Source organism: Tachypleus tridentatus, chromosome 1 (assembly GCF_004210375.1).
Source record: "Tachypleus tridentatus isolate NWPU-2018 chromosome 1, ASM421037v1, whole genome shotgun sequence".
In the NCBI taxonomy this organism is placed as follows: domain Eukaryota; kingdom Metazoa; phylum Arthropoda; class Merostomata; order Xiphosura; family Limulidae; genus Tachypleus; species Tachypleus tridentatus.
Window position 1 is genome coordinate 70,652,648 of NC_134825.1, and position 24,839 is coordinate 70,677,486.

The following is a 24,839-nucleotide window of genomic DNA, read 5'->3' on the forward strand; positions in this document are numbered from 1 at the left end:
ACAATATCTGAGCGTTTATGCTTCAACCCAACGGAAATAGGTATAACTGGGAGTTTGTGTGTTGACGATGTGTGTGTGTGTGTGTGTGTGTGTGTGTGTGTATATATCAATGGGTGTTTGTATCTCGATGATGTTGTATTTGCAGTACCATGTGAAAGTGTTAGGACAAAGTCAAAAGTTAGACTTCATTCTATTTTCAAAAACAATGGAAGGTAAATCAAGGTAAAACATCAAAACTTTATTAATCTTTATACTTAACGCAACAGAAACTCAGTGGAAGTGCTTGATTTCAGCAAACAGTTAATATTTTGTGTCCGTGTCCCTTTTGCTTTAATAACTGCAAACAGTCTTTCTGGCATTGTTGCAACATATTTAATCAAAGTGCCCTTTGGGATTTTACTCCAAATGTCACTAATGCACTCCCAGAAAGCTTCTTTGGAATTAAAATTTGATTTGTCCAGTTTTTGATCTACCATATCCCAGATCTGTTCAATTGGGTTGAGACTGTGGCTCTGTGGGGACCACTGCATCATTTGAATGACTCCAGCAGTTTCTTTCTTAACAAAGGAATTTCTGCATAGACTGGATGAATATTTGGGGTTATTATGTTCTTAGTAATAGAATTACTTACCAATAATACTCAAACCGTTGGTTATACCATGACAGATCAGTATCCGATGGTACTTGTGTTGGTCTATTATTTCATCTACTTTGAAAATATTTCCTGCTGCATCAGCAGAAAAACATTCCTCTAATCACCACACTGCTTTCCTCATGGTTCATAGTAGGTGCTATGTATTGAAATAAGAATCATTCATCTTTCTACAACTGAACATACAATTTACATTTTGAATCACATATTTCACACTTGAGCTCATCCATCCATAACATACTTTTCCAATGACCAACAGCACTATGTAACACAAATTTTGTTCCTGGATGGTATGTGTTATTTCTTAATTGCTTATGTTGTAAAAGTACAGAAAATGGCCATTATTCCCTTCAAACTTTGCTTTTGTGACCTTAATAATGAAATTTAGAAACAAATCTATTTTCTATGTAAAAATGAGTAAATCTGCACATTTCCATTTACATAAGGTCTGAATAAAACAACATATGAATCACAATTTACATGTATTTATACTAAAGTTATACAAAATTGAACAAAAATGTTTAGAAGTGAGTAGTTTTTTGAGATGTACAATGTAAATCACTTTCACATAGCAGCCCCAAAATACAGTCTTGGCATTCAACTTTGTTAGACCAAGATCTCTGATCAAGTCATTGAGGTCTCTTTGGTTGAGGTAGTATGGGTTTCTCTCACCTGCTGCACCTCTGAAATTGTAATCTGGATGTTCAACATCTACCTCCTCCTCTGAGGATGGCTGCTTTCTCTCTGGCAGAGTGGGTACAGGGAGTTCAGGGCAGTGTGGCACTAGAGCAACGGATGATGGAAGGTCCGGATACATGATAGTAGATGCATTCTTGCCAGCCTGACATTTGACAGGTTCCACCATGCATAAGTAGCAATTGCTTGAGTGGTCAGTGGGTTCACACCAAATTCATGGCTCTCTTTTTCCATCTGTACCATCCTGCAGAAGAGCAAAATAAAATTATTATGAAGAATAAATTTATTTCATTCACAACTAATGTGTAAGAGATTCATGCAAAATATTTTATGTGATACTTTTTCTATACTGTTAGAAATTAAAAAAAAGATATTTAAATTTAAATGGTCAAAAATTTGTGTAATATAAAATCTTACTATTTAAGCAAGCAAAAATTGTCCATCTTACCTTCTAGAGTTTTTTCGCAGTGCTCGCAGGTAACATGAGGTGCCCAGGGTTTGTCTTGATCCCCAACAGGCATGTTGAAATATGTCTAGTAGGCTTCACACATTTTAGCAGATGCTGTCATGGAGTACTTTTTTATTCGTCTTGATAATTAGCCATATACATAGCAGAATGCATTTGGAGAATGCTTGCAGTTTCTTGATACCATCTCTGATAAAATCAAATAGGTCTGTGTTCACTTAGGCAGCTAGAACTAAACTGAAGTGGTGAGTGGTGAGCCACTGTATACATATTACTAAGGAAAATTCTAAAAAGTTCTTGAAAATTCCTGTAAGTTCGAGAAAATTCTCTATCAGCTACTCAGCACTGAATATACTTGGAATGTTCTGGAAAATAGTTAAATTTGAAAATTTCATTACCCAGATCACAAAAGCAAGTTTGAAGAGAAAAATAGACCTTCATTTACTTTAGCCATAAGCAATTGGGAAATAACACTTTTCTGCCCAAGAACAAGAAAAAGTAAACATTTTGTTACATAGTGCAGTTAATTTTTGTACTTTTTCTAGCAAATTTTAGTCTGTTGGAAACATTTGGAGGTTTTTTTTAACTGCAACTCCACAAAATATTCCATTCTCGTTGAGTCTTCTTGATACTGTAGATCTGGAAATTTTTTTGTAATTTGGTACATGGTTGTTTATCTTGTGTTTAAGATCAGTAGCAGTCTTTTTTTCTGTCCTGAAGGCTGCATAAATGAAGATATTTAACATCAGTATCATCTAGTTTAGGTGTTCTGCCTCTTCCTTACCTATTTTAAAATTTACCTTTCTTGGTCTAACAATCTAAGGTGTATTTGACAGTTCTGGAGAGCATTTCAAGTCTACAGAAATTTTTCATAGAATCCAACCAGCATCACTCAAAGCTTTTGACCAAAGTCTTTGCTCTATTTGTTTTATCTGTGCCATTAAATTGATTTATTCTTGCACATACCTGTACCATATGCCAGCTCCTTGCTAACTTCTTTCTAATCATTTAAGACACTACATGAGGTATCATGACAATTATTTCAGACCATGATCAGTATATTTATTCAATCAGAACCATTATAAACCCTTGGTACAAGGATATGGGAATTTTAAAGAATAAGTATTCTCACCCTGACTCATTCAGTTGTCAACAGGAATTAGTGAAACATTACCATAATGTTGCAATTTAGATTTTGTAACGACATGGAAAAATTAACCCATAAAATAGAAATAATGAAAACATATTTTGCTGTCCTAACACTTTTGCACTGTACTCTCTCTCCATCTTTGTGTGTGTGTGTGTGTGTCAACTACTAGCAAGAAACAAGACTTCACCTGAATAAACATTATGCACGACAAAACACATAAGGAAAATAAAACAACACAAGTTTGATATATTACTTACCAAAATTAAATGCATATTGAAGTCCAATGCCTAAACACAGAGTTCATAAAGTTCGTGTTTCCTTAAATTTTCTTGGGATAGTTGTTTCTACACTTCATTTTATATTTCACTAGCAACTTCAAAACCAAATATGTATCCGATAACAAATGCCTTCAGGAAACGTTTTTACCAAAAACTAAATACAAACATCTGAGATGAACTACTTCCAGAAAATATTTCAATATTTTGTACATGTCACATGTGACAGGAGAGGGCAGGTATATTTGTGACTATGACCATTATTATTGGTTTGGTTTGAATTTCGTGCAAAGCTACACAACTGCTATCTGCACTAGCCCTCCCTAAGTTAGAGTAAAGGCAGCTAGTCATCACCACCCACTGCCAACTCTTGGACTACTCTTACCAACAAATAGTGGGACTGACCGTCACATTATACTGTCCCCACGGCTGAAAGGGCAAGCATATTTAGTGTGATGTGGATTCAAACCTGTGATCCTTGGATTACAAGTCGAGTGCTTTGTCCACCTAATCATGCCGGACCTCCGTTACTATTGACTTTAGTGGATAACTTACGCGTACGCATTTTCAAGCTCTGGCTCTTACTGGGATCACACTAGTACTTGTATCTCAAACATTCGTAAATAAATAGTCTGAAATCGTGACATGAGTAAGCGTTGGATAAAATAGAGAATTAGTTATAAGGAAGCATAACTACAAAACTGAAAACTTCCATTCTGACCCAGCGTTTGCACAATCAACAAACAAAACATGATTCTGTGGTATGTCTACCACACGAATCTACTTTTTTTTTTTATTTGTATAAATTTAAACTTTAGAAATAACCTTAGTCTGCATGGTCTGCACATTATATGTTGATATAACATTGCAACCTATCAAAATAAGGTAGCATACATTCAAAGACACAACTCTATACATACACAAAACAACGAATAGATGTTGAAAACAAAAGGGTAAAACAAGTTTATTGGAGAAACAAAAGTAGTATTTAATTATAACCTGTTAAAGATTTATTAAGTTGCTGTAAGCTGTTCTTCCTGTATACCATACTGTACGTTGACGTAAACACCAAATTGTCATTTTGTCAGACTGTATACATAAAAAACACACCTTACTGGCTTTATACAAAATAATTTATATAAGCTCACAGTTATCTTCTTTCAGGGTGTTTAACTAAATGGGTTTCACATTATTTAATTAAAACTACTAAAAGTATATGGATGCTTTGAATAACGAAGGTACACACAACTTTTCTTTATAACAACAAGTTAACACTAATAGTACTATGCAAAGGCAACTGCTATAAATAATAGTTAGGAAAATGTCTGCCCGCTACTTGTCTGAATAATATATTACCATTTGGCCAGACGAAAATTTACACTGGTGGGGACAAGGATTTTTAAGGAAACCCTAAAGTCCAGAATATCTTATAACCATAGTACAGGAGTGAGGAAGAGGCCCACTAAGACCCTGACCTTTTCAGGTTGCTAATGGCCTATATCCAGATTCTGAAAAAGAGTGAATCTTAAGAAATGTTACCTAAGTTATGAGGCCCGACATGACCAGTTGGTTAAGGAACTCAACTCGTAATCCGAGGGTTGCGGGATCGAATCCCTGTCACACTAAATATACTCACCTTTTCAACCATGTGGATGTTATAAAGTGATGGTCAATCCCACTATTCGTTGGTAAAAGAGTAGCACAAGAGTTGATGGTGGGTGGTAACAACTAGTTGCCTTCCCTCTAGTCTTAAACTGCTAAATTAAAGACTTCCAGTGCAGACAGCCCTGGAGTAGTTTGCAGGAAATTCAAAATAAACCAAACCAAACCCAAAGTTCACGCACAAACAATACCAGACAGACTTCTACATAGTACAATAAAATATTTTGATAAAAATTGGAGAAAAATTAGCTGTTATTCAAACTAGACAAGTATTGCATATATGATGAAGAGAGACCTAAACATCTCTCCCCAATTAATTTATACATTATATCATTAAGTTAAAATTAAGTGTAAAAAATCAATAATAATAATAGTATATATACTAGTGCTAAAATAATACAGACCACCTATGTTCTAGACTTAGATAATCTGAAAGTACAATATATTTGGACATTGCCCTGAAAAGAGCCTGAGTTACGTTCATCACTCTGGCCCTCATGTAGTAATTTTAAATATACTAACGAGTCCACTCTAACAATGAAAAGGAAGAGGTCTAGTGTACCTGACCCTCCCGGGTATACAAAATTTATATACCCAAACAACTAAGGAGAGAGAGAGTTATAAATCAGGCTGTGACTTACAATTTTTCTGTGTATGTTCCCTTGGGGTGAAAATATCACGAAATGTTTGTAATTGGTTAATTCTGCCTATATAATAATCAATACAAAATTTGTATTTTCTTCAAAGTTGAATACGATCACTGACAAAATAAAAAGTGAATTTTCGCAAATATTACATTTCTAAAATAAATGCTTTACCGTTCGTCTTGTCACCATTTGCAACAGAAGCCTCGTCCACACTGGATTCGAACGATTTCACCGAATATTAATACACAGCAAACACGAATACGTTTTAAGTAACTGGATATAAGTAAACAATCTCATGGATTCCTTGTGGGCAAATGAGAGAGAGCTTTGATAGGTCGTGTTTTGATAACAAGAGTTCTGATATCCACAACGATAGTAGCATCCTGCACTTGAACTCAAACAGACTGTCTGTCTGTCTGTGTGCGTTTTTTTTTATAGCAAAGCCACATCGGACTATCTGCTGAGCTCACCGAGGGGAACCAAATCCCTGCTTTTAGCGTTGTAAATCCATAGACTTACCGCTGTACTAGCGGGGAGCGCACTTGAACTGATATTTTCAACAAACTAAAGTACTTTTACTGCAATCTCAGTTACGTTTCTAAGGTGATTCCTTCTTTATTCCTGTTTTGTTCATATACATTTTAAAGTTTTTTTAGCGTGCAACGTCATTATTATTACGTTGTTACTGAGCGTTAACTTATCACTATCTTTGTTATTACTATTATAACCTGGGTTATTTTGAGTCGTGTGACGAGAGAAAAAAACAAAGCTACTATTTTAATAAAGTTAAACTTTTTCAAAGCGACGTCACACGTTGTTTGCTTTTGTTACTCCAATAAGACAATATTTACATATTATTCATTTGCGTCCAGTATGGACAAGGCTGCAAAACACGCCGAAAAAATAAGCTTCGGCATGACGCCAAATTACAAGGGTCTAACGTCAGATTGTTGCCGACCAATGAAATGAAACGATTTTTCTCATTTGCTTCTATCAGATGTGTGTGGGTCGGTTCGTACAGTGTTCTTTGTGCCAGAATTCAAAGTAACTTATTTACTTAAAACCATCAGGGAAACTGCTCACAGTTTACCAATCCAAACAGTTCATATCTTACACTAAACACTTTAAATGTATAAATGAAGCACACTTTTTTTAACAACGGAGCACATATATCAAAGAGTGAAACGTTTAAAAACACCTGGAGTACAATTATATAGAGCAGGGGTGGCCAAAGAGCGGCTCGCGAGCTACATACGGCTCTTTGACATATGATGTGCGACTCGCGAAAATATGTTGGTTGAGCTCATTTTTTGCACTACAATTAATATTAAAGGTAAATAAAAAATTTTCAACCTTTATAATTAAGTTCAATGTTCATGGTGAGTAAATATATTTAAGAATTTAAATCCTAATTTTAATGCTAGATTTGTGTCAAGGATTAAAGGAATTCCGGATCAGCAAGAATTACAGAGGAATTGTGCTGGAGAATCAGTAATTGTACAAGCCGGTGCTGATAATATCAGTTTTATTGGGCGTGGCTTGCGATCACGTGAACATGGCGTGTGTGGCTGTATTGCGGGCAACGAAATTAGCGGAGTGTTATTGTGATACTGGGCGCTGTACAGTTTGGTTGCGTTGTGCGTGTTGGAGCTTATTGTTTCTTTTCACTTTAATTTTTATGAAGTGTCTGTGAAATTTTTGTGAAGGAAGATGGCGTCATCAAATTGTAAGAAGCGAAAGTATGAAGACAAAAAGAGAAATTTTAAGACAGAGTGGGAGGAAGATTTTGCAATCACCATTAAAGGAGGTAAACCTTTGTGTCTTATCTACAATGTGTTACTCGGTCATTACAAAGCCAATAACTTGAAAGGTCACTATGAAACAAATCAAAAACTTTCCGTCTGATCATCCACCTAAATTAGAATTACAGAACTGTTAAAATCATCACTAAATAGCCAGCAGACACTGTTGACAACGTTAAGTGAGGAAGTTGATATAACGACTGAAGCTTTTTTTTTATACCATGGAATATTGCTCGTGCTAAACGCCCATATTCTGATGATGAATTTGTTAAGAAGAATATAGCTGAAGTTGTTGCAGTGTTAAATACAAATAACACAAAACTTCAAGTAATAGCACAAACACTAGTTTCACGCCACACTACAGAGAAACGTATCTGTCAGATCAGTACTAATGTTGCAGATAAAATACAAAATGATTTAAAGAATTCCCTTGCATTCAGCTTAGCCCTTGACGAATCTACAGACATACAAGACAACCCATAACTGGCGGTATTTGTTCGTTATGTTTCCTCTGATATAAATGTGAAAGAAGAGATGTTGGACTTAGTGGCACTATTAAAAACAGCTCGCGGTGTTGACATTAAAAATGTCACCTGAAATTGAGAGGGGGGATGCAGGATTAATTGTACTTATGAAAAGTGATCCCAGCTTTCCAAAGTTTCTTCCTGTTCATTGCATTATTAATCGTGAACAACTGGTAGCTAGATACTTCAAGATGTTATGAAATTTGTTCTTGAAATTTTCAATTTCATACACTTAAATGAGAAGACCCACCAACAGTTCAAAAATTCTATTGAAGAACTGGAGCTTGAAGATAAACCCCGTGATGTCTCTTTCTACTGCATTGTGAGATGACTGTCAACCAGCAATGTCTTAAATAAGTTTGTGGATTTGTTGGAGCCTATTATTACTTTTCTTGAAGAAAAGAAAGGATCCTATCCTTAACTGGGAAATGATGAATGGATGCAAGATCTAATGTTCCTTACTGATATAATGAATCATCTACAAACTCTCAACTTGACACTCCAAGGGAAGGATAAGATTGTTTCTGATCTAACTCGGATAATTTTCATTTTTTGAGAATAAAATAAGACTTTTTCAAAGAGACATATTGTCAAGAAACTTCAGTTGCTTTCACAATCTCGAAAAGAGAGTAAACATTTTGAAATAAAAGACCACAAACTGGAATAATACAAAATTACAAGGACTGCTTGATAATTTCTAAACAAGTTACAGAAGCTGAAGCCGTATTCGCCTTTCTTGTAAATCCATTCATGGTTGACGTGATCAATGATGGCTGTCGAATTCTCGAACCTCTGGTTACAGAATCATCTGCTGTGGAAACGGAACTAATAGGACTACAGGAAGACCTGGATCTAAAGATGATCCATAAATCCCATTCTACATTTGAGTTCTGGAAGCAAGTTCCAGAAATAAAATATCCTGAACTGAAGAAAACCACTGTGCGACTCAATTCAATTTTCAGTACAACATTCTGCTGTGAATCACTGAACTCTGTAATGAAATTTGTGAAGTCGAAGCATCGTACAATCCTTACAAATCAACACCTGATAGAGCTAATTCATACAGTCTTGACAACACATCAGCCGGAATTTCAACGACTCACAACCAAGATGAAAACTCACAACACCTCTACTTGCAGTAAATTTTGTTTGTTTGTTTTTAATTTTGCGCAAAGCTACACAAGGGCTATCTGCGCTAGCCATCCCTAATTTAGCAGTGTAAGACTAGAGGGAAGGTAGCTAGTCATCACCACCCACCGCCAGCTCTTGGGCTACTCTTTTACCAACGAATAGTAGGATTGACCGTTACTTATAATGCCCACACGGCTAAAAAGGGCAAGCATGTTTGGTGCAACGGGGATTCGAACTCGCTACCCTCAGATTACGAGTCGAACACAGTAACTCACCTGGCCACGTAAATCTACATACTTTCTAAGATGTTTCCGTTGTTCATTACCGTATTAAATATGCTCAATATAGTTAAAACAATAATCAATACTTTGTGATTATTGAAACTACTACAAATTAACAGTTTAAAAACTACATACATTAATATTATTTATTATTAAACATATATTTATTAATATTTATATAAAATTTATGTATCAAAATGTGTATGTAACAATAAAAACGCGTGTAATATTTATTCATGTCTTGTGACTCTCAAACATATGAAGTTTATCATATGTGGCTCTCACATTAAGCAACTATGGCTACCCGTTCTAGAGAGAATACGACTTACAATTCATCAAGGCACAAAACCTAAAACATTAGTAGAAACTATTCGAAGAAGTTTACGTGAAAAACGCTAAGTACAAATGAATGTTTTCAGCCCGAGTTCTCTGCACATTAATAAAATAATTCCATGTTTGAATTTTCTTATTAGCGTCTGGCAATTAGCTACACTAAACTACTTCAGTATTCCTTAACTTTGACCCTCACAGAAAAGCGAAATATAGTCTAATTATTCTGGAAGCGTGAAACGCACGAGTTCCAAATTAAGCAAGCCACAGGAGGCATGTGTAATTTGTTCAACTAATTTTTGAACATTCGATTAGTAGTCGGATCAACGCATGAAGAACCTACAGAGGGTATCCTACAGGGTCATAAAAGTGACTCATTGAGTTGTCGATATCTGATTACGAGTTCAATCAACGCATTTTATGGCCATGTTGACTACCCACCACAGAACCATAACGCGATTATAGCTCGTATGAACTTATGCATGGTAGATAATGGGGCTATAATGTGTTCATCCGTAACTGGGTAATCTACCTCGCAGTCGAGCTTTCGGTAACAAGTTTAAACAATACATTATGTCCCCGACAGCTTTAATACACGTCACACATTTCCTTTGGAACCATTGTGGTAACAATGGTGCATCTATTATTTTAACTTTTTGTACACTTGGTAGGATACATATGATTCCTGGTAATATTCAAATCCCAACATCGTTATACGTGCATTAATATGATTATATTTTAATTACTTTGAAAATATGAGGTATAACATATTCTACAATTAAAATAATTTTCATAAGCTAAAATATGAAATACAAAATGGAACAGTGTTGGAAGTGTTAATCTAGTAGTTTGTGAAATGCAGAAACAAACTAAAATTAGAGGCCAACATTCACAGACGAATGTCCCATGTCTTGGCCACGCAATCCCAACATGGACAATTTTGACACCAGAAAGAAATGGTCATAAAAAACAGAAAAATCAAAAACTGTTTATATTACTGCTTGGGACCTGTAAGAAAGTATCTAATCCAGGGGTTCCCAACCGGTGGGTCGCGACCCCCTGTGGGGTCGCAAAGCCTTGGCAGGGGAGTCGCGAAGTCTTGGAAGGGGAGTCATGTTCTCAGTTGCTTGTCTTCGTGAGATACATTAATTCAGGTGACATCAAAGACGAATTCTTTTTCTGCAGTGCACTTGAAACCACAACAAAAGCTGATGATGTCATGGAAAAGTTTCAACTTTATTTCAAGACGAAGATCTTCATTGAGAAAACGTTTGTGGAGTTTGTACGGGTGGGGCACCGGCTATGCTGGGATCGAAATCAGGATTCCAGTCGAGAGTGAAGAAGTTAGCACCTCAAGCAAAGGGCATCCACTGCATGATTCACCGATATGCTCTCGCCAGTAAGACTCTCCCTGCCTCTCTGCAGGAAGTGCTTGAATCTGTAATCAAAATTGTAAATTATGTGAAGACTCAAGCACTCAACACTCGCCTATTCAAAGAACTATGCAAAGACATGAATGCTGACCACGAAGTCCTTCTCTTCGACACAGCAGTATGTTGGTTGTCGAAAGGAAACGTTATCGTGTCTTTGAAATCAAAGATGAAATAAAGCTATTCCTGGAGACTCAAGAAAGGAAAGACCTTGTAGCTCACTTAGAAGATGAAGCATGGAATAAAAGGGTTGCGTACCTAGCCGACATTTTTGACCAGCTGAACAAGCTCAATTTGAAGCTTCAAGGAAGGGAAACACATGTTCTCCTTTTTCAAGATAGTCTTCGGGCCTTTGTTTCCAAACTGCAGAACTGGCGTCGGAAAACCAATCTTGGAAACATCGCTATGTTTGAAAAACTTTGTGGAGTAACGGATGAGTCTCAGATCCAACTGGATCAGTTCCTCAAGGATGAGATTACCGAACATCTTCAGTCTCTAGAAAAGGAAATCGAGCGTTACTTCCCTGAGCTATCACAGGAACAGGAGGCCCTGGTAAGGAACCCATTTTGTACTGAACTTCATGTATCCAGCATCCCAGATGATATTCAAGATGAATTTCTGGATCTAAGGAACGACTCTTCAGCTCGTGATCTCTTCAAGGTGAAATCCGTGACTCAGTTCTGGTGCGCTATGTATCAGTCATACTCAAAGTCAGCATGATAGCTTTACGTGTCCTTGTTCCATTTGCTTCTACCTACTTGAGTGAGGCAGGATTTTCCACTCTTGTCAATATAAAAACAAAGAATAGGAACAGATTGGATGTTGGAAATGACATGAGACTGGATCTAACAAACGCTCGGCCACGAATTTCAAAGCTTGCTGCTGAAATGCAACATCAGGCATCTCACTAGCTGGGTTGGATAGCTGTTCAAACCTATGTTAATATTATTTTAAGAAATATATGTTCTTTTTGTGAATTCAGGTTGGACCAATGTGATTTAATTTGCTAATAAATAATTACAGAATTTTTAAATATTTTTTAGATGTTTCTTTCCCTCTCCTTCACAGAAAATAAAAGAAAAATTAAGCTGCTGATAGTAAGCCCTAAGTAGGGAGTCACATGGCTTTCAAACTTTTAGGTAAGGGGTCGCGAGTGCCAAAAGGTTGGGAACCCCTGATCTAATCAAAAACAGCTGTGTAAAAAGGATTGAGCGTGCGACCAAACTCAAGACAGCTGGTATAGGAATTAAAACTTTTATTAAAACAAAGTAGAGAATAATTTTCGACCTTCTCAGGTCATCTTCAGGTTAACAAAGAGAGTTTTGCTTCATGTGGGTTTCTCGTCACGGCGAATGTCACGATGTTTGTATCAAACCCAATACAAGTTAGTTTACATACACACACAGATAGTTCATGAAAACCCGCAACTGTGCTTTCCTCGCTGAGAAAATGAACAATAAACAAAAACTGCAAAACTGTCTACATATCCATTTGGGACCTATAAAAATGTAACCTTGTACCATACGCCAGTAAATTTGTTTTTTGTGGCATTTTAACCACTTGCAATTAATAAAAATGAGCAATTCCAACAGTTTTGTTTGTCAATGTGTGGGTCCTGTAGAAAAATATCTTTGCACCAAACCACACTTAAAATGGTCAAAATATGAGCGAGAAAAATTGACAAAAAAAAACACCAAGTAACGTTTTTTGGGAGTTCCGACTATAAAATACTTCAAATCCAACTTTTCGTACGTCACTGTGTTAGGGGTATGAAAATATATTTGTGTCAATTGTCATTTTGCTTACTGTAAATACAGTACAGGAGTCCAATACATACGCTTTTGGGTGATTTGACCTTTGATCCTATAAAATCCTTACAAAGGCCTAAACCAAATAAATTAAAAAACAAGAATGTACCTGGGCGTAACGGACCAAGGTATAACCCTACAAAGTTTCACGTGAATCTGCCGAGATTGAAAAGTGTTTGGAAGAAAAAGGAAAGAGTGTGTGTTTTTCTTATAGCAAAGCTACATCGGGCTATCTGCTGAGCCCACCGAGGGGAATCGAACCCCCAATTTTAGCGTTGTAAATCCGTAGACTTACCGCTGTACTAGCGGGGGGGGGCCAAAACGAAAGAAAAAACAATATAAAAACATTCTTTCTCTGGGAGAACATAATAAATAAATTCAGAATCATCACATCAAAAAAGGATAAAATTTTAAAAGCTATTTGTTGTCTTACAGTACAAAGACTAAGTGTTCACTATAAAAACTTTTGGGGCTAGAACTAATAAATGTCAAGATTTAACTATATAAAATCTGCATCACATACCGTAAAATAGGCTTAGACGTGCTTCCATTTTTTATTTATCCTAAAATCCTAAAAAATTCAAATATTTTTCCAGTTAACTAATACGCGCAAAACTATATAATTAACACAGTCTAAATGTTAACTTACATAACTGAAATAACCAGATTACAGATTAAATCATGCCCAGTTTGTTAAGGCATAACCTAATTTAACTGAACAACGATCGAGTGAAAAATAACATTCAAGGATTTCTCTCCAACGAATACACAGTTTGCCACACAATCAATTTGACGAGTTGTAAATATTTTAGTTTTTCAATAATCAAATGGCAAACGTATTCACTGTGCTACTAGACATGTACACTTTTAATTTAGGAAAGTGTGTTTTAAAATTAGTTCGTGAAATTTCTCACAATTTGTACTTAAGGAATAATAGTTTGCTTCAAACTTTATTGAATATGCCAATAATATTCATATGCATATCTGTATCGATATATGTCCGCGTCAGAGCAAATCCACATTGAGCTATCTGTTGTGTTTACTGCGAGAACTGAGCCCTGAATTTTAAAGTTGTAAAACCGTAGACTTGTCAGTGTCTACAATTCTTATCTTAGTTTCGTAGCTGAATCTTAGTTATTTAATGCTGAATAATAATTTTCAAAACAAAAAAAAAACATCACGAAACGTCAATCCTATTCTAGTTCGCGCATCGTGGACTCGCTCACTCCATTATCTACTTCATATAAAATTAATGTCATGTCACTATAATAAAAACAAAACTAATACGACAAGAATTTTGGTGAAAGTAAATCATTCAACGTATCGATCGTAGTTATTTCTAGTCAACAGTAAATATCTTTAATAAGTAAATATCGAGCTGTCAACGGAATGAATCTTGTCTTCCGCAGCTCCGATCGATAGTTTGAGTGCCTAACCGAATTTGTATATAAGCATTAACCAATAACTAGACTGCTCGTTGCTCGTTCTGTCCATTCATGCAAATTATATTAATAACATCATTTTGCGCATGTCAAGTGAGTTTTGAATAAAGCCTAAGGTACTGGTCGACTTCCTCAACGTCAGGCACAATTAAAAATTGCCATATGCACAAACTGAAATTTCTGATTTATTTAACGACATTTTGTGATTAAAAACATGTAGGAACTGACAAAATGAAATACAACTGGCCGAGACAAAATAAATAAATATGTGTTTCTTTGTGACTGGTGCTTGGAGAGAGGAGAATATTGTATTTCATATGGAAGGAAAAGGCAGATTTAGACGAATATACAGTGTAACTAAATAGACATATAGGGCTAAAAGAAATACCTCTTAGCAACAAAAATTAGTGAGAGTTAGCCAAGTGAAGAGTTTATTAGTTACAGACAGAATATTGGGCAATACAAATTGGAATTATCAAAAGTATATTACTGTTTATTGTTAAACCATGTATTATGCTCAAACTGAACTTTTCTAAAAGAGTTTATGTCTATAATTTTACTGTCATAAATTATCATTACCTTTGAAGTAGCTAATGTTACTCTTATTTTTAATACAAGGCACAATAGAAGTTTGTTCTGGAAATTATAGGTCAATCTTTCTTTTTATAGGAAAATATTTCTGGCATTTGGTAATAGCAGCTTTGTATAATCATTTAGTAAAATACGGTAATACGGTATCACAAAAGAAAACCAATGTGTATTTAAAGATTTACAGTAAAACCTAAGCCGGAAACTGCATAGGGCGGAAACCTGTACAAGCCGAAATATCATAATAATGCAGCATTATCTTAAGATTTCTTTTATAAAAAGCTCTCTATATGGAATAATTTCCATAACGTAAATAAGAAACTTATCTTTCACCTACCTCATCTATCAAAAAGTAGGATTAGAACCTAAGTAATGCGGATAAAATATTTTTGATTAAATAATTTCTTATTTAATTCATAATTTGTCTAAATATTAATAAATTCTTGTTTAATTAATAATTTGTTTAAATATTAATAATTTCTCAGACATTTTGTTACAATAAGTATTGGTTAAATATATTCTGTTCTTTTTTCTGCCATCATTATTTTTGCGGTTAAATTAGATTCATGATTTGTAGAAATATATTTGTCTTTGTGCAAAATTCTATTCTTTCAATAATTTTCAGGAAAAAAAATAAATTCATATCTTTCCTAATTTTAAAATTTAGGGAAAATTTACCATGGTTAATAGGTAAAAGTGAAAATCCACACTGTTTCAAATATTAAAGGAAGAATAAACTTCCTGTGAAATGGAAAGCAAATAATAATGCGTGGCTAACAAGTGCTATATTGAGGAAATTTTGAACAAATTAAACAAAAGAATGGAACAAGAAAATAGGAATATTCTACTTTTCCTAGATAATGCAACTTGTCACCCAAAAGTTCAACTTTCAAATGTTCGTTTACTCTTTCTACCTACATGTACAACATCAGTTCTACAGCCACTAGATAATGGAATTATACAGTTATAATACTGAAATACAGAAAATTGATGCTTCAGCATATTATTTCAAACATGGAGATAACTGTAAGAGAGCATCTGAAATGACCATGAAAATTGACGTGTTAGATGCAATTGCATTTTTAAGTCATTCAATCAAGTGTGTAATAAAGTACTTTCGAAAACAGCGAATTTATTCTTGATAATGGCGGAGGTTGTGCAGATGTTGTTTGTTATGATGATTCTAGTGGAATCCAAACTCTGATTGAGAAGATTGATGCAGATGATTCTGTGAACATTGACAAGAATGTTTTAATTGAAACTGATGAAACTGATTTAAAATCTATAATAAGATTGCAAGATGGTAATAGTGTGAGAGATTCAGAAGATGAACAAAATAGAAAAGATGGTGAGGAAACAGAAATACCTACTTCATCGCAAGTGTTAAGTTACATTAACGTTATCAAATTGTACGCAAAAATGAGGGGAAAAATGAACTTCATGAAAAGGCCGTAGAATTGGCGTTCTCTTTCAATCGCATGAGAAAGCTCATTAAAAAAACGAAACAGTTGTAATTGGACACTTTCTTCAAATAAATTTGATTTTGTGTAATTATGTATATTTTGAATGTCTATTTTTGTTCTTATTCTACTAAATATGGCATAAACAGTATAATACCTTCATTCACAAGGGTATGGACTTAGTATTCTTATATAAATTAGATATAGGGTGCTATGTAGATTAGCTATGAAAATAACATCATACGTGATTAATAAAAAACAGTTACTTGCATTGTAAAATGATCTGATGAAAGACTGAAAATATTCTTATCAATTAAACGCCTATTAAAGGTAAAAAAAAAACCTCAGGAATCAGTGACTGGGCAGGGCTCGGCACTAACTTTTTTACTACTTGCCCTGAGGGTAACCTTTGTAAAATATTTGATTGCCCGCACTTAGGAGTTACTATCCCAAATAAAAACTACAACAGACAGAGATACCATTATAGTAACTGACTTCAATAATAAAACACAAGTATAACATAATAAGCATTTTAATATCTGTAAAACTGAACACTTCAAAATACAACAATACTCAATAAAAACATTGAAATTTTCAGTTGTTTGTAGTTACTCCACATACAATGATTATAAGCATCTTCATCATCAGGTGTCACTTGATCATGTTAATTATCCTGATAGACTAGACCTGGTCTAAAAGTGGACTAGTACTGAGTAACACCTGAAAACAGTTACTCTGGTAAGTACACTGATAAGCAGTAGGTAAACTAGACTTAGTCATTAATGTAATCAAGCCTCCTAGTACGACGAGATTGAGTCCACAAGTACTCCACTGCTTTCCTGGAATTAAGCTCAGCCAGTGTTGGATCATCTATTGCTATCCTCATAAGCATGGATAGCGTGACTGGATCCAGAATGACTCTCCAGTCACGCTTGATTTTCTTTATTATGGAAAATCCCCTTTCACAACTTGCTGTGTTCATTGATAGTGTGAGAATGATTTGTGTCAAAAGACAAATTTTGGAATCTGTCGGAGAACTGAAGAAAAATCCAATTCCAGAAGTGATGAAGGTCCATGCCTCGCCTTTGAGAAAACGTCTTTAGGTCAAGCCACTCACGTAATGCTGCAGCATTATCATAGCCTACAACCAAAAGAGGCTGTTCAGAATGAGCTGCCACAGTGTTAATTTGATCTACCCCAAACACAGCAAGAGCTTCTTGAGATTCATTGAAAGACCACTCTCTTGGATCGATCACCATGGTCGCATGCATTAGCTTCTTCTCCAGAAAAGGTTTAAATCTTTTCTGAGTATGATCTATGACTCTCTGCAATACGCGTTCTTTGGCATTTTCAAACTGTTGAAGATCCTGCTCAAATTTGGTGAGCTCAATCTCTTGCCACTAATTGCCTTCACCAATATCTTGGGTAAAGCACCTTAGATTTTCTCCATTCATATGCTTGCTAAAGAGGTATTCAGTGTGTTCATTGATAGTGTGAGAATGATTTGTGTCAAAAGACAAATTTTGGAATCTGTCGGAGAACTGAAGAAAAATCCAATTCCAGAAGTGATGAAGGTCCATGCCTCGCCTTTGAGAAAACGTCTTTAGGTCAAGCCACTCACGTAATGCTGCAGCATTATCATAGCCTACAACCAAAAGAGGCTGTTCAGAATGAGCTGCCACAGTGTTAATTTGATCTACCCCAAACACAGCAAGAGCTTCTTGAGATTCATTGAAAGACCACTCTCTTGGATCGATCACCATGGTCGCATGCATTAGCTTCTTCTCCAGAAAAGGTTTAAATCTTTTCTGAGTATGATCTATGACTCTCTGCAATACGCGTTCTTTGGCATTTTCAAACTGTTGAAGATCCTGCTCAAATTTGGTGAGCTCAATCTCTTGCCACTAATTGCCTTCACCAATATCTTGGGTAAAGCACCTTAGATTTTCTCCATTCATATGCTTGCTAAAGAGGTATTCAGTGAATCAAGTGAGCCAGTTAGAATAGCCTGGTCGCATTGGAAGCTTAAGCTCAATAGTGACTATTCGTGCAAGATATCAAGCATGAAATGCATATACAGCAAAGTCTTGTATTTTTTCATGTCCTGTTGGTTTTTTCTAGCTCTCCCAACCATTGTAGCACGAGCATCTTTTGACTCAATTGTATGGTCTAAATGCATACATATGGATTTGAAATTTCTTTTCAGCAGAAATTCAAGTGCTCTTGTCCCTGGGATGTTCACAGGTTTTATGGGTTGTTTTCTTCTAGAGCATCACTGACACTTTAATTCCCTGCTTGCTTTGGCACTCAAACAATACTGTCTGTAAAGTCCTAACAAAAGATCTTTTATGTCCGATAAAAACTTTTCTTCCTTCATAGCATACAACAGTCCCCTTTCAAATAGGTGGGCCACACACCATACCCCAACTAACCATGGCATTCCATCTCTTGTAAGAAGTGCGATTAGTCCATTTTCTGCTCCAGTATTGACGGAAGCACCATCAGAACCTAAACTGGTTGCCTTTCTTTTCCAGTTCTCCACATCAACTGTCTCAAATGCTTTTTCAATTTGCTGTTTTTAATCCTATGGCAGTACCACTGGGTGGGGCCTGTAAGTCCAAAAATTTTGTAATCACATTTCCTGCCTTTACAAATACAATTTCTTCTTCAATTACTCCAGTGTCTGTAGATCCATCTGACATGAAGGAAATACTGCAGCATTTTTAGGTTCTGCACACAAATCTTGCATCATGATGTCATTAATACATGTGATAAAGTTTTTCGCTGATTTGTCATTTATGTACGTTTCTCCTAGCTGCACTCCATTTATTTTCTGTAACTCATATAAAGATCCAAAGCGAGAAAATGGTTGTTTTGTTACTACTACGTAATAGGCGGTAGTGAAAAGTTTTTCCAGTTTCTCAAGCTGATGAGCATGTAAATTTCCCATGCATAAATCCATTGGCTAAACCTGTGGGTTAGCTTCAGCATTGGCAGCTTGAACACATGTAGTATGCCTTCCACTTTATCGTGGGCTTTGATAAACTGTAGACGAAAATTACTGGTACCTTTTACAAAGACACTATCTCCTTGGCACACGTTTTTGTGGCTTTTACATGTCTTTCAAAACATTTCATTAGTTTTCCGATCAAACTCTAACCAAGGGAATTATTTTTCCCATTTCAACAGGTAACTCCGAGATCGCTTCTCCAAGTCATACTTTTTATTGCGTTTCCCCGAAGGCATTGGGTTACCCCCCTGACTGCTTGATCTCACTGCCGAGGTGCAGGTATGGCCCCACCGTGACCACTGACACTAGCGGTGGTGCCTGCTTTTAACTCGACATTTTTATCTTTCTCAGTCCTAACATCTTCACTACAGAGTTCCTTTCACTTTGTACAACTATTGTCTTTACTAATATAATTCTGTATTCAATTCTAAACTCTCATCATCAGATTTCCTTCGCTTTTTGAAATATTTCAACAAAGCCATACTCTTGGTAAAACCACACATTAACTACAGACAACAAGAACGGCTGTTCCGTTTATTGGACGCACGGATTTATTGGGTTATGTAAATTATATGGAAACAGGCAAATATCGGAGAGAAGGTGTCTGTTCACAAAAATCGTTGACTCTGAAACCCCGTGACCCGAAGGTGATATCATCGGCACACGGAAACTACCGAACAAGGGCTGTTCAACTTAGTTTACACATGGACCTTCTAATCTATATGATACAACATGTGTTGCCGAAGCGGCAGGGAGAGTATGTCTGATGAAAGAAATCACGGCTTGTTTGCTCGACTTTCAGTTTCATGACAGACTGTTATCGCCCATTATCGGCAAAAATTCGTTAAAAATGACCAATAAAACAATTATTTGTACGTAAAATATCACTTGGCCGCTCGAGAAATAGACATAGCAGGTAACATTTACACGACCCGGGACGTCGGTCAGTGGTTAATTTCGAGCCCTGCAGGGCCTTTGCTTTTATGTATTTACATTCAGGATACCAATACAGAGACATAATTACAGGGCCAAAGTTTAACTTAATCGTAACTGCATGACATTTTTTGCAAAACTTTTATACTAATGCATAAGCAGTGGCTGAGTTCATAATCACCGAGTAATCAAAATTATATTTCTAGACTTAGCTTATTTCTTGTTGCTTTGCACATGGAGCTGCATAACCATCAGTCTTATGTTACATAATTTCAAATTTGTGGCTACACAATTTTAATCTTGTTTTGCTTCATAAAAATTGTGGTTCTACATAATTAGTTAAGCTTATTGATAACATCACAATCTTGGATATTTTGTATTTTACTTATGATGTTAAAGTACTATAAAACGACTATGTTCAATTGGTAAGTTGAAGAAATATTTAAATATAATATATACAAAATAATGAACTTTGAGCACAGGTTTTCTACAAATGGAAACCCTCTCAACAATGTGACTGATGTAAAGTATCTTGACAAAGTAGTTCATAACTTCACTCAGCTATCAAAGTGCTCTGCTAGTAATAGTAAAGCAAATAGCATTTTAGCTTTTAATGTTAATATGTTTGTACCTGTTTTTTATACATTTCCACATTTCTTGATCAATGAGCATCAAAACTGACACAGGGTACAGGATAAAATGAGGAAGGTCCTGATAGGTTTGAACTCCCCCCTCTAATTTCAGAATGGCTACCATTGTTGTAATTCCTCAGCATAAGAATGAACTATACAACTACTACTGTTAGAAACCTTGAAAACAGTACATTTTTCTTTTCGGTATTGGTACCTTTGTGTAGATGCATAATTTCTTATCCTTTGGTACAAACAAGTTTTTATTTCACCCATCCAATGGACTGGTACTCTTAGTTAGTGTTTATTATACATCAGAAGAAAAAGAAAAAAAAAAAGAAATTCAGGGTATATCACATTAAATAAAAGTTTTAGAGATACATGTGTAAGATTTATAAGCAAATGTATTGGCATCAAGAATAAATTTAGTCGTTATTTTAATGTCACAGCATCATAACAAAACGTATAAATTCAATGCTCTGATGGGAAGACATGATATAGCAGAAATTACTGAAACTTGATTATATTTAGGGAATAATTATGACAGGAATTATATTTGAAATCCCAAGCTGTAAATTATTCAAGAGAAGATTTTAAAGGATAGTAAGGTTTTAGCTGGCAATTGTTATAGACCACATGACTGCACACAGAAGGGGTAAATTAGAAACTGTATAATGAGATCAGGATTGTTACTAATAAGAATACTCGTGCAATAGTCATAGGAGATTAATTTTAATCCCACTGACTAGGACAGTATGGAGCCAAAGAGTGAGAAAATAGATTTCTTGATATGATTTAGAATGGTTTTCTACACCAAATGATCAAAGAGTTGAGCCAGCCAGAGAGGAAATAAATTGCAAAAACTGAATTATGGGAATTTTCAGTGTACAGTAATCATTGCATAACCAAGACAAAAGTAAATGAAATTTTAGTTTCCAATCTCCGGAAAGCAAATTCTGAGACCATGAGAGAAGATTTATCATTATAGAACTGGGACAGTGAGTTAATTAAATATTCAAAAATAAAATGTTTTTTAATGCATGATATACATGTTCCTAAAAAGAGAAAAATGATAATTTAAAAGATCAAACCTATTTAGCTTAGTAAATTACTCAAATGAAAAGAAAAAAATATAGGATAAATGCTGCAAATTTAAGAATGTTAAATAAACAGGTAGAATGGAAGATTTACAAAACAACAACAAAAATCCTAGGGATTTGTAAAAATAAAATAAGAAATCCAAAGGCATTTATAAGCAACAGCTGACTAATAATGATAAACTAACAGCATTTGTTAAGCATGTTAAATGTAAACAAAACATCAAAAATTGAAATTGGGACTTTAAATAAAGCTGATGATAAAGTTATTGTTGAAAACAGTTGAACTAAGCTATGTTACAGTTAAAGACAGTTTTATTTTTTCTAATAGGGTGACTGGTCTATGGGATGAGTTGTCATTGATAGTTGTGAAGTCTGGCAATTTACAAGAGCATAAAAGATAAATTACTCATTTCCTGAAAATAAAGGGTGGGTTTAAATTTTTACTTTTCTGAAGAACAACTGTGCAAGGATAGCTTTGATGGACCAATCAGTCCACTGTTGTCTAAATGTTGTGTTTCTAACTTACGTATCTGCAGTAATAAAAACTTAAATTTTAAACTTCTGCAACCAAATGACATCACAAATGTAAGCCAAAGCACTAAGCAGTTTTTTGTTTTGTTTTCTTTTCTAATTCCAAAAAACAATTGCCTACTTACCTTTTACACACACACAATATAAGCTTCTCAGAAGTTATAAAGACCATGTTTAGTCATTATTCACATTAATACACAAACATCTAGGTTACATTTAACTTTTGTACTTTAGAATCAAATGCTTGAAACAGTGAATACTCATTGTACAAAATAATCTATTATAATTTCATGTTGGACTAACTGTGACTTAGCTACCATATCATTTTGAATGCTACATCTTCATTAATAAGTTTATAATCACACAAAAACATTAACACATAGAACAAATTCCAATCTCAACTAATTTTATCAAAAATTTTTATCACTAATTGGAGTACCCATCCATTAAACAAGTAAAATGAAAACTTGTTTACAACAAAGGACAGAAAACTGAGCATATACATTTTTTTCCCAACAAACATTAAAAGTGCAATAAAGATACATAACAATATCAATATTGAAAAAAGACAAGTCTAACAACATTGATTACAGAGTTCATACTAATGCTGAGGGATATACAACATTGATAGTTTTGCTAAAATTAGATATGAAATTATGGGGATCCAATCCCTTCATGACCTTCATCATGTCAAGTATTCTGCTTACCGATCAAGAAATGTGGAAATATATAAGGAACAGACATACAGAAATATTGACGTTTATTTTTACAGATTAAACTTTATACCCTAAGGCTATATATATATACACTATTTGTTTTAGTGTTGCTATCTATTAGTGTGTAAACTATAACTTGTGTTGTAAGCGAAGATTAGCATAAATAAAATTTCAGGATTTTCAAAATTCATAATGAAGATAATAATAACTACAGTTTCTAGAGGTAGAAAAATTTAAATCAAAATGTTTGAAACTTAGCTTTATATTATGTTTATTTTATTACTGTAGCTTAGCAGAAGCAATATCCTAACTTTTAACTTCATGTAAATTCTGAGTGTCATAATTTGTACAGTTAATAATAGTTAATTTATTAAACAAATGAAATTAAAATCTAAAACAAAAGTATTTTTGAATTTAAGTAATAAAAACTTATAACGCTTCAAGCTTAACTTGTACAGATGTATATGTATAGTATAATGTACGAAATAACTACAATTATAGTACTAATACACATACATATATACCTGTTTATTCAACCCGTTAATTAATGTTTATTAACCTACTTTTTAACAGAATTCATAACTGTGTTATTAACATATGTACAAAACATATCATGACATTAATTACCAGATACTTAGATTAACAAACGTTAGACTTTACCCAAAATCCACGGTTTTCCTGGATTATTAGTTGAATCATCCTTTCTCCTCGTAGTTTTTCCCGACATGTTGAAGTTCATATAGATCAATAATTATAACTTATGAAATTAAAATTAGCTGAAATACATGATACTATAAACTTACTACAGTATTTAATTGTTACGGTATGTAACTAGCAGTGAACTATTAATAGCCACAAACAACGTCGCCATTTAGTCTAACACTTTTTTTTTCACTTTAGTTATGAACCGCTGCGCCATCTACAACAAATCTTATAGGAAGTACTGTTGTTGTTGTTTTTAAGATGGAGCACATATTTGTTTGTGCTTGCATGTATCGTTTTATTTTGTATGTTTGTTTGTTTAAAGTCAAGCACAAAGCTACACAATAGACTGTCTGTGATTTGCCAACCACGAATTACAAAATCTGGTTTCTAGCGTTATAAATCAGCAGAACCGCTGGATCAATAGGAAGCTTTATTTTGTAAAACAAGTGTATTTGACGTTAAAACAGCGAATTTATTATTAACCTTGTACATTTACAATATCCTCTCGCTCTATTTACCAGATATTATGTTTCAAAAACATATAAATATTTTTTAGTTATGATAACAAACAATCAAAATATATTTTACAAACGTTTATTCGTGATATTTGTTTTCAGAGCTTTGTGTAAAATTTGTCAAGATTTAAAAGGTACTGGAACAACTAAGTTATTCATTTATATTCATTTTAATTACGAATTTTATATTATTACATAACGCCGTTTGTGTGTCGATATTCAATCTGCAATAACTGATTTTGAATCTAAGAAATTGTTTAATGTAAAAGTTAATATTTATTTCATTTAGTTATTTAGTATTTAAAGTTTATTTGTGTATCTCAGAACGGCTGGTATATTAACACTTTGTCGAAACG

General features: G+C 34.5%; 1 protein-coding gene across 4 annotated transcripts in view; it reads right to left on the reverse strand.

Moving 5' to 3' along the window:
• LOC143251722 (BTB/POZ domain-containing protein 3-like) overlaps positions 1-24,172 on the reverse strand; it is a 47,420-nt gene extending 23,248 nt beyond the window's left edge. Inside the window, exon 1 of one of the 4 annotated variants that reach the window (XM_076502973.1) lies at positions 23,924-24,172. In XM_076502973.1, the coding sequence (XP_076359088.1) occupies positions 23,924-24,002 (79 nt within the window). In that variant the 5' untranslated portion in view covers positions 24,003-24,172. Of the gene's footprint in view, positions 1-1,324; positions 1,566-5,542; positions 5,862-23,923 lie in introns of those variants that run through there. The other 3 variants (XM_076502993.1, XM_076502998.1, XM_076502967.1) reach the window with 3 other exon arrangements.
• Positions 24,173-24,839: the final 667 nt, after the last annotated feature.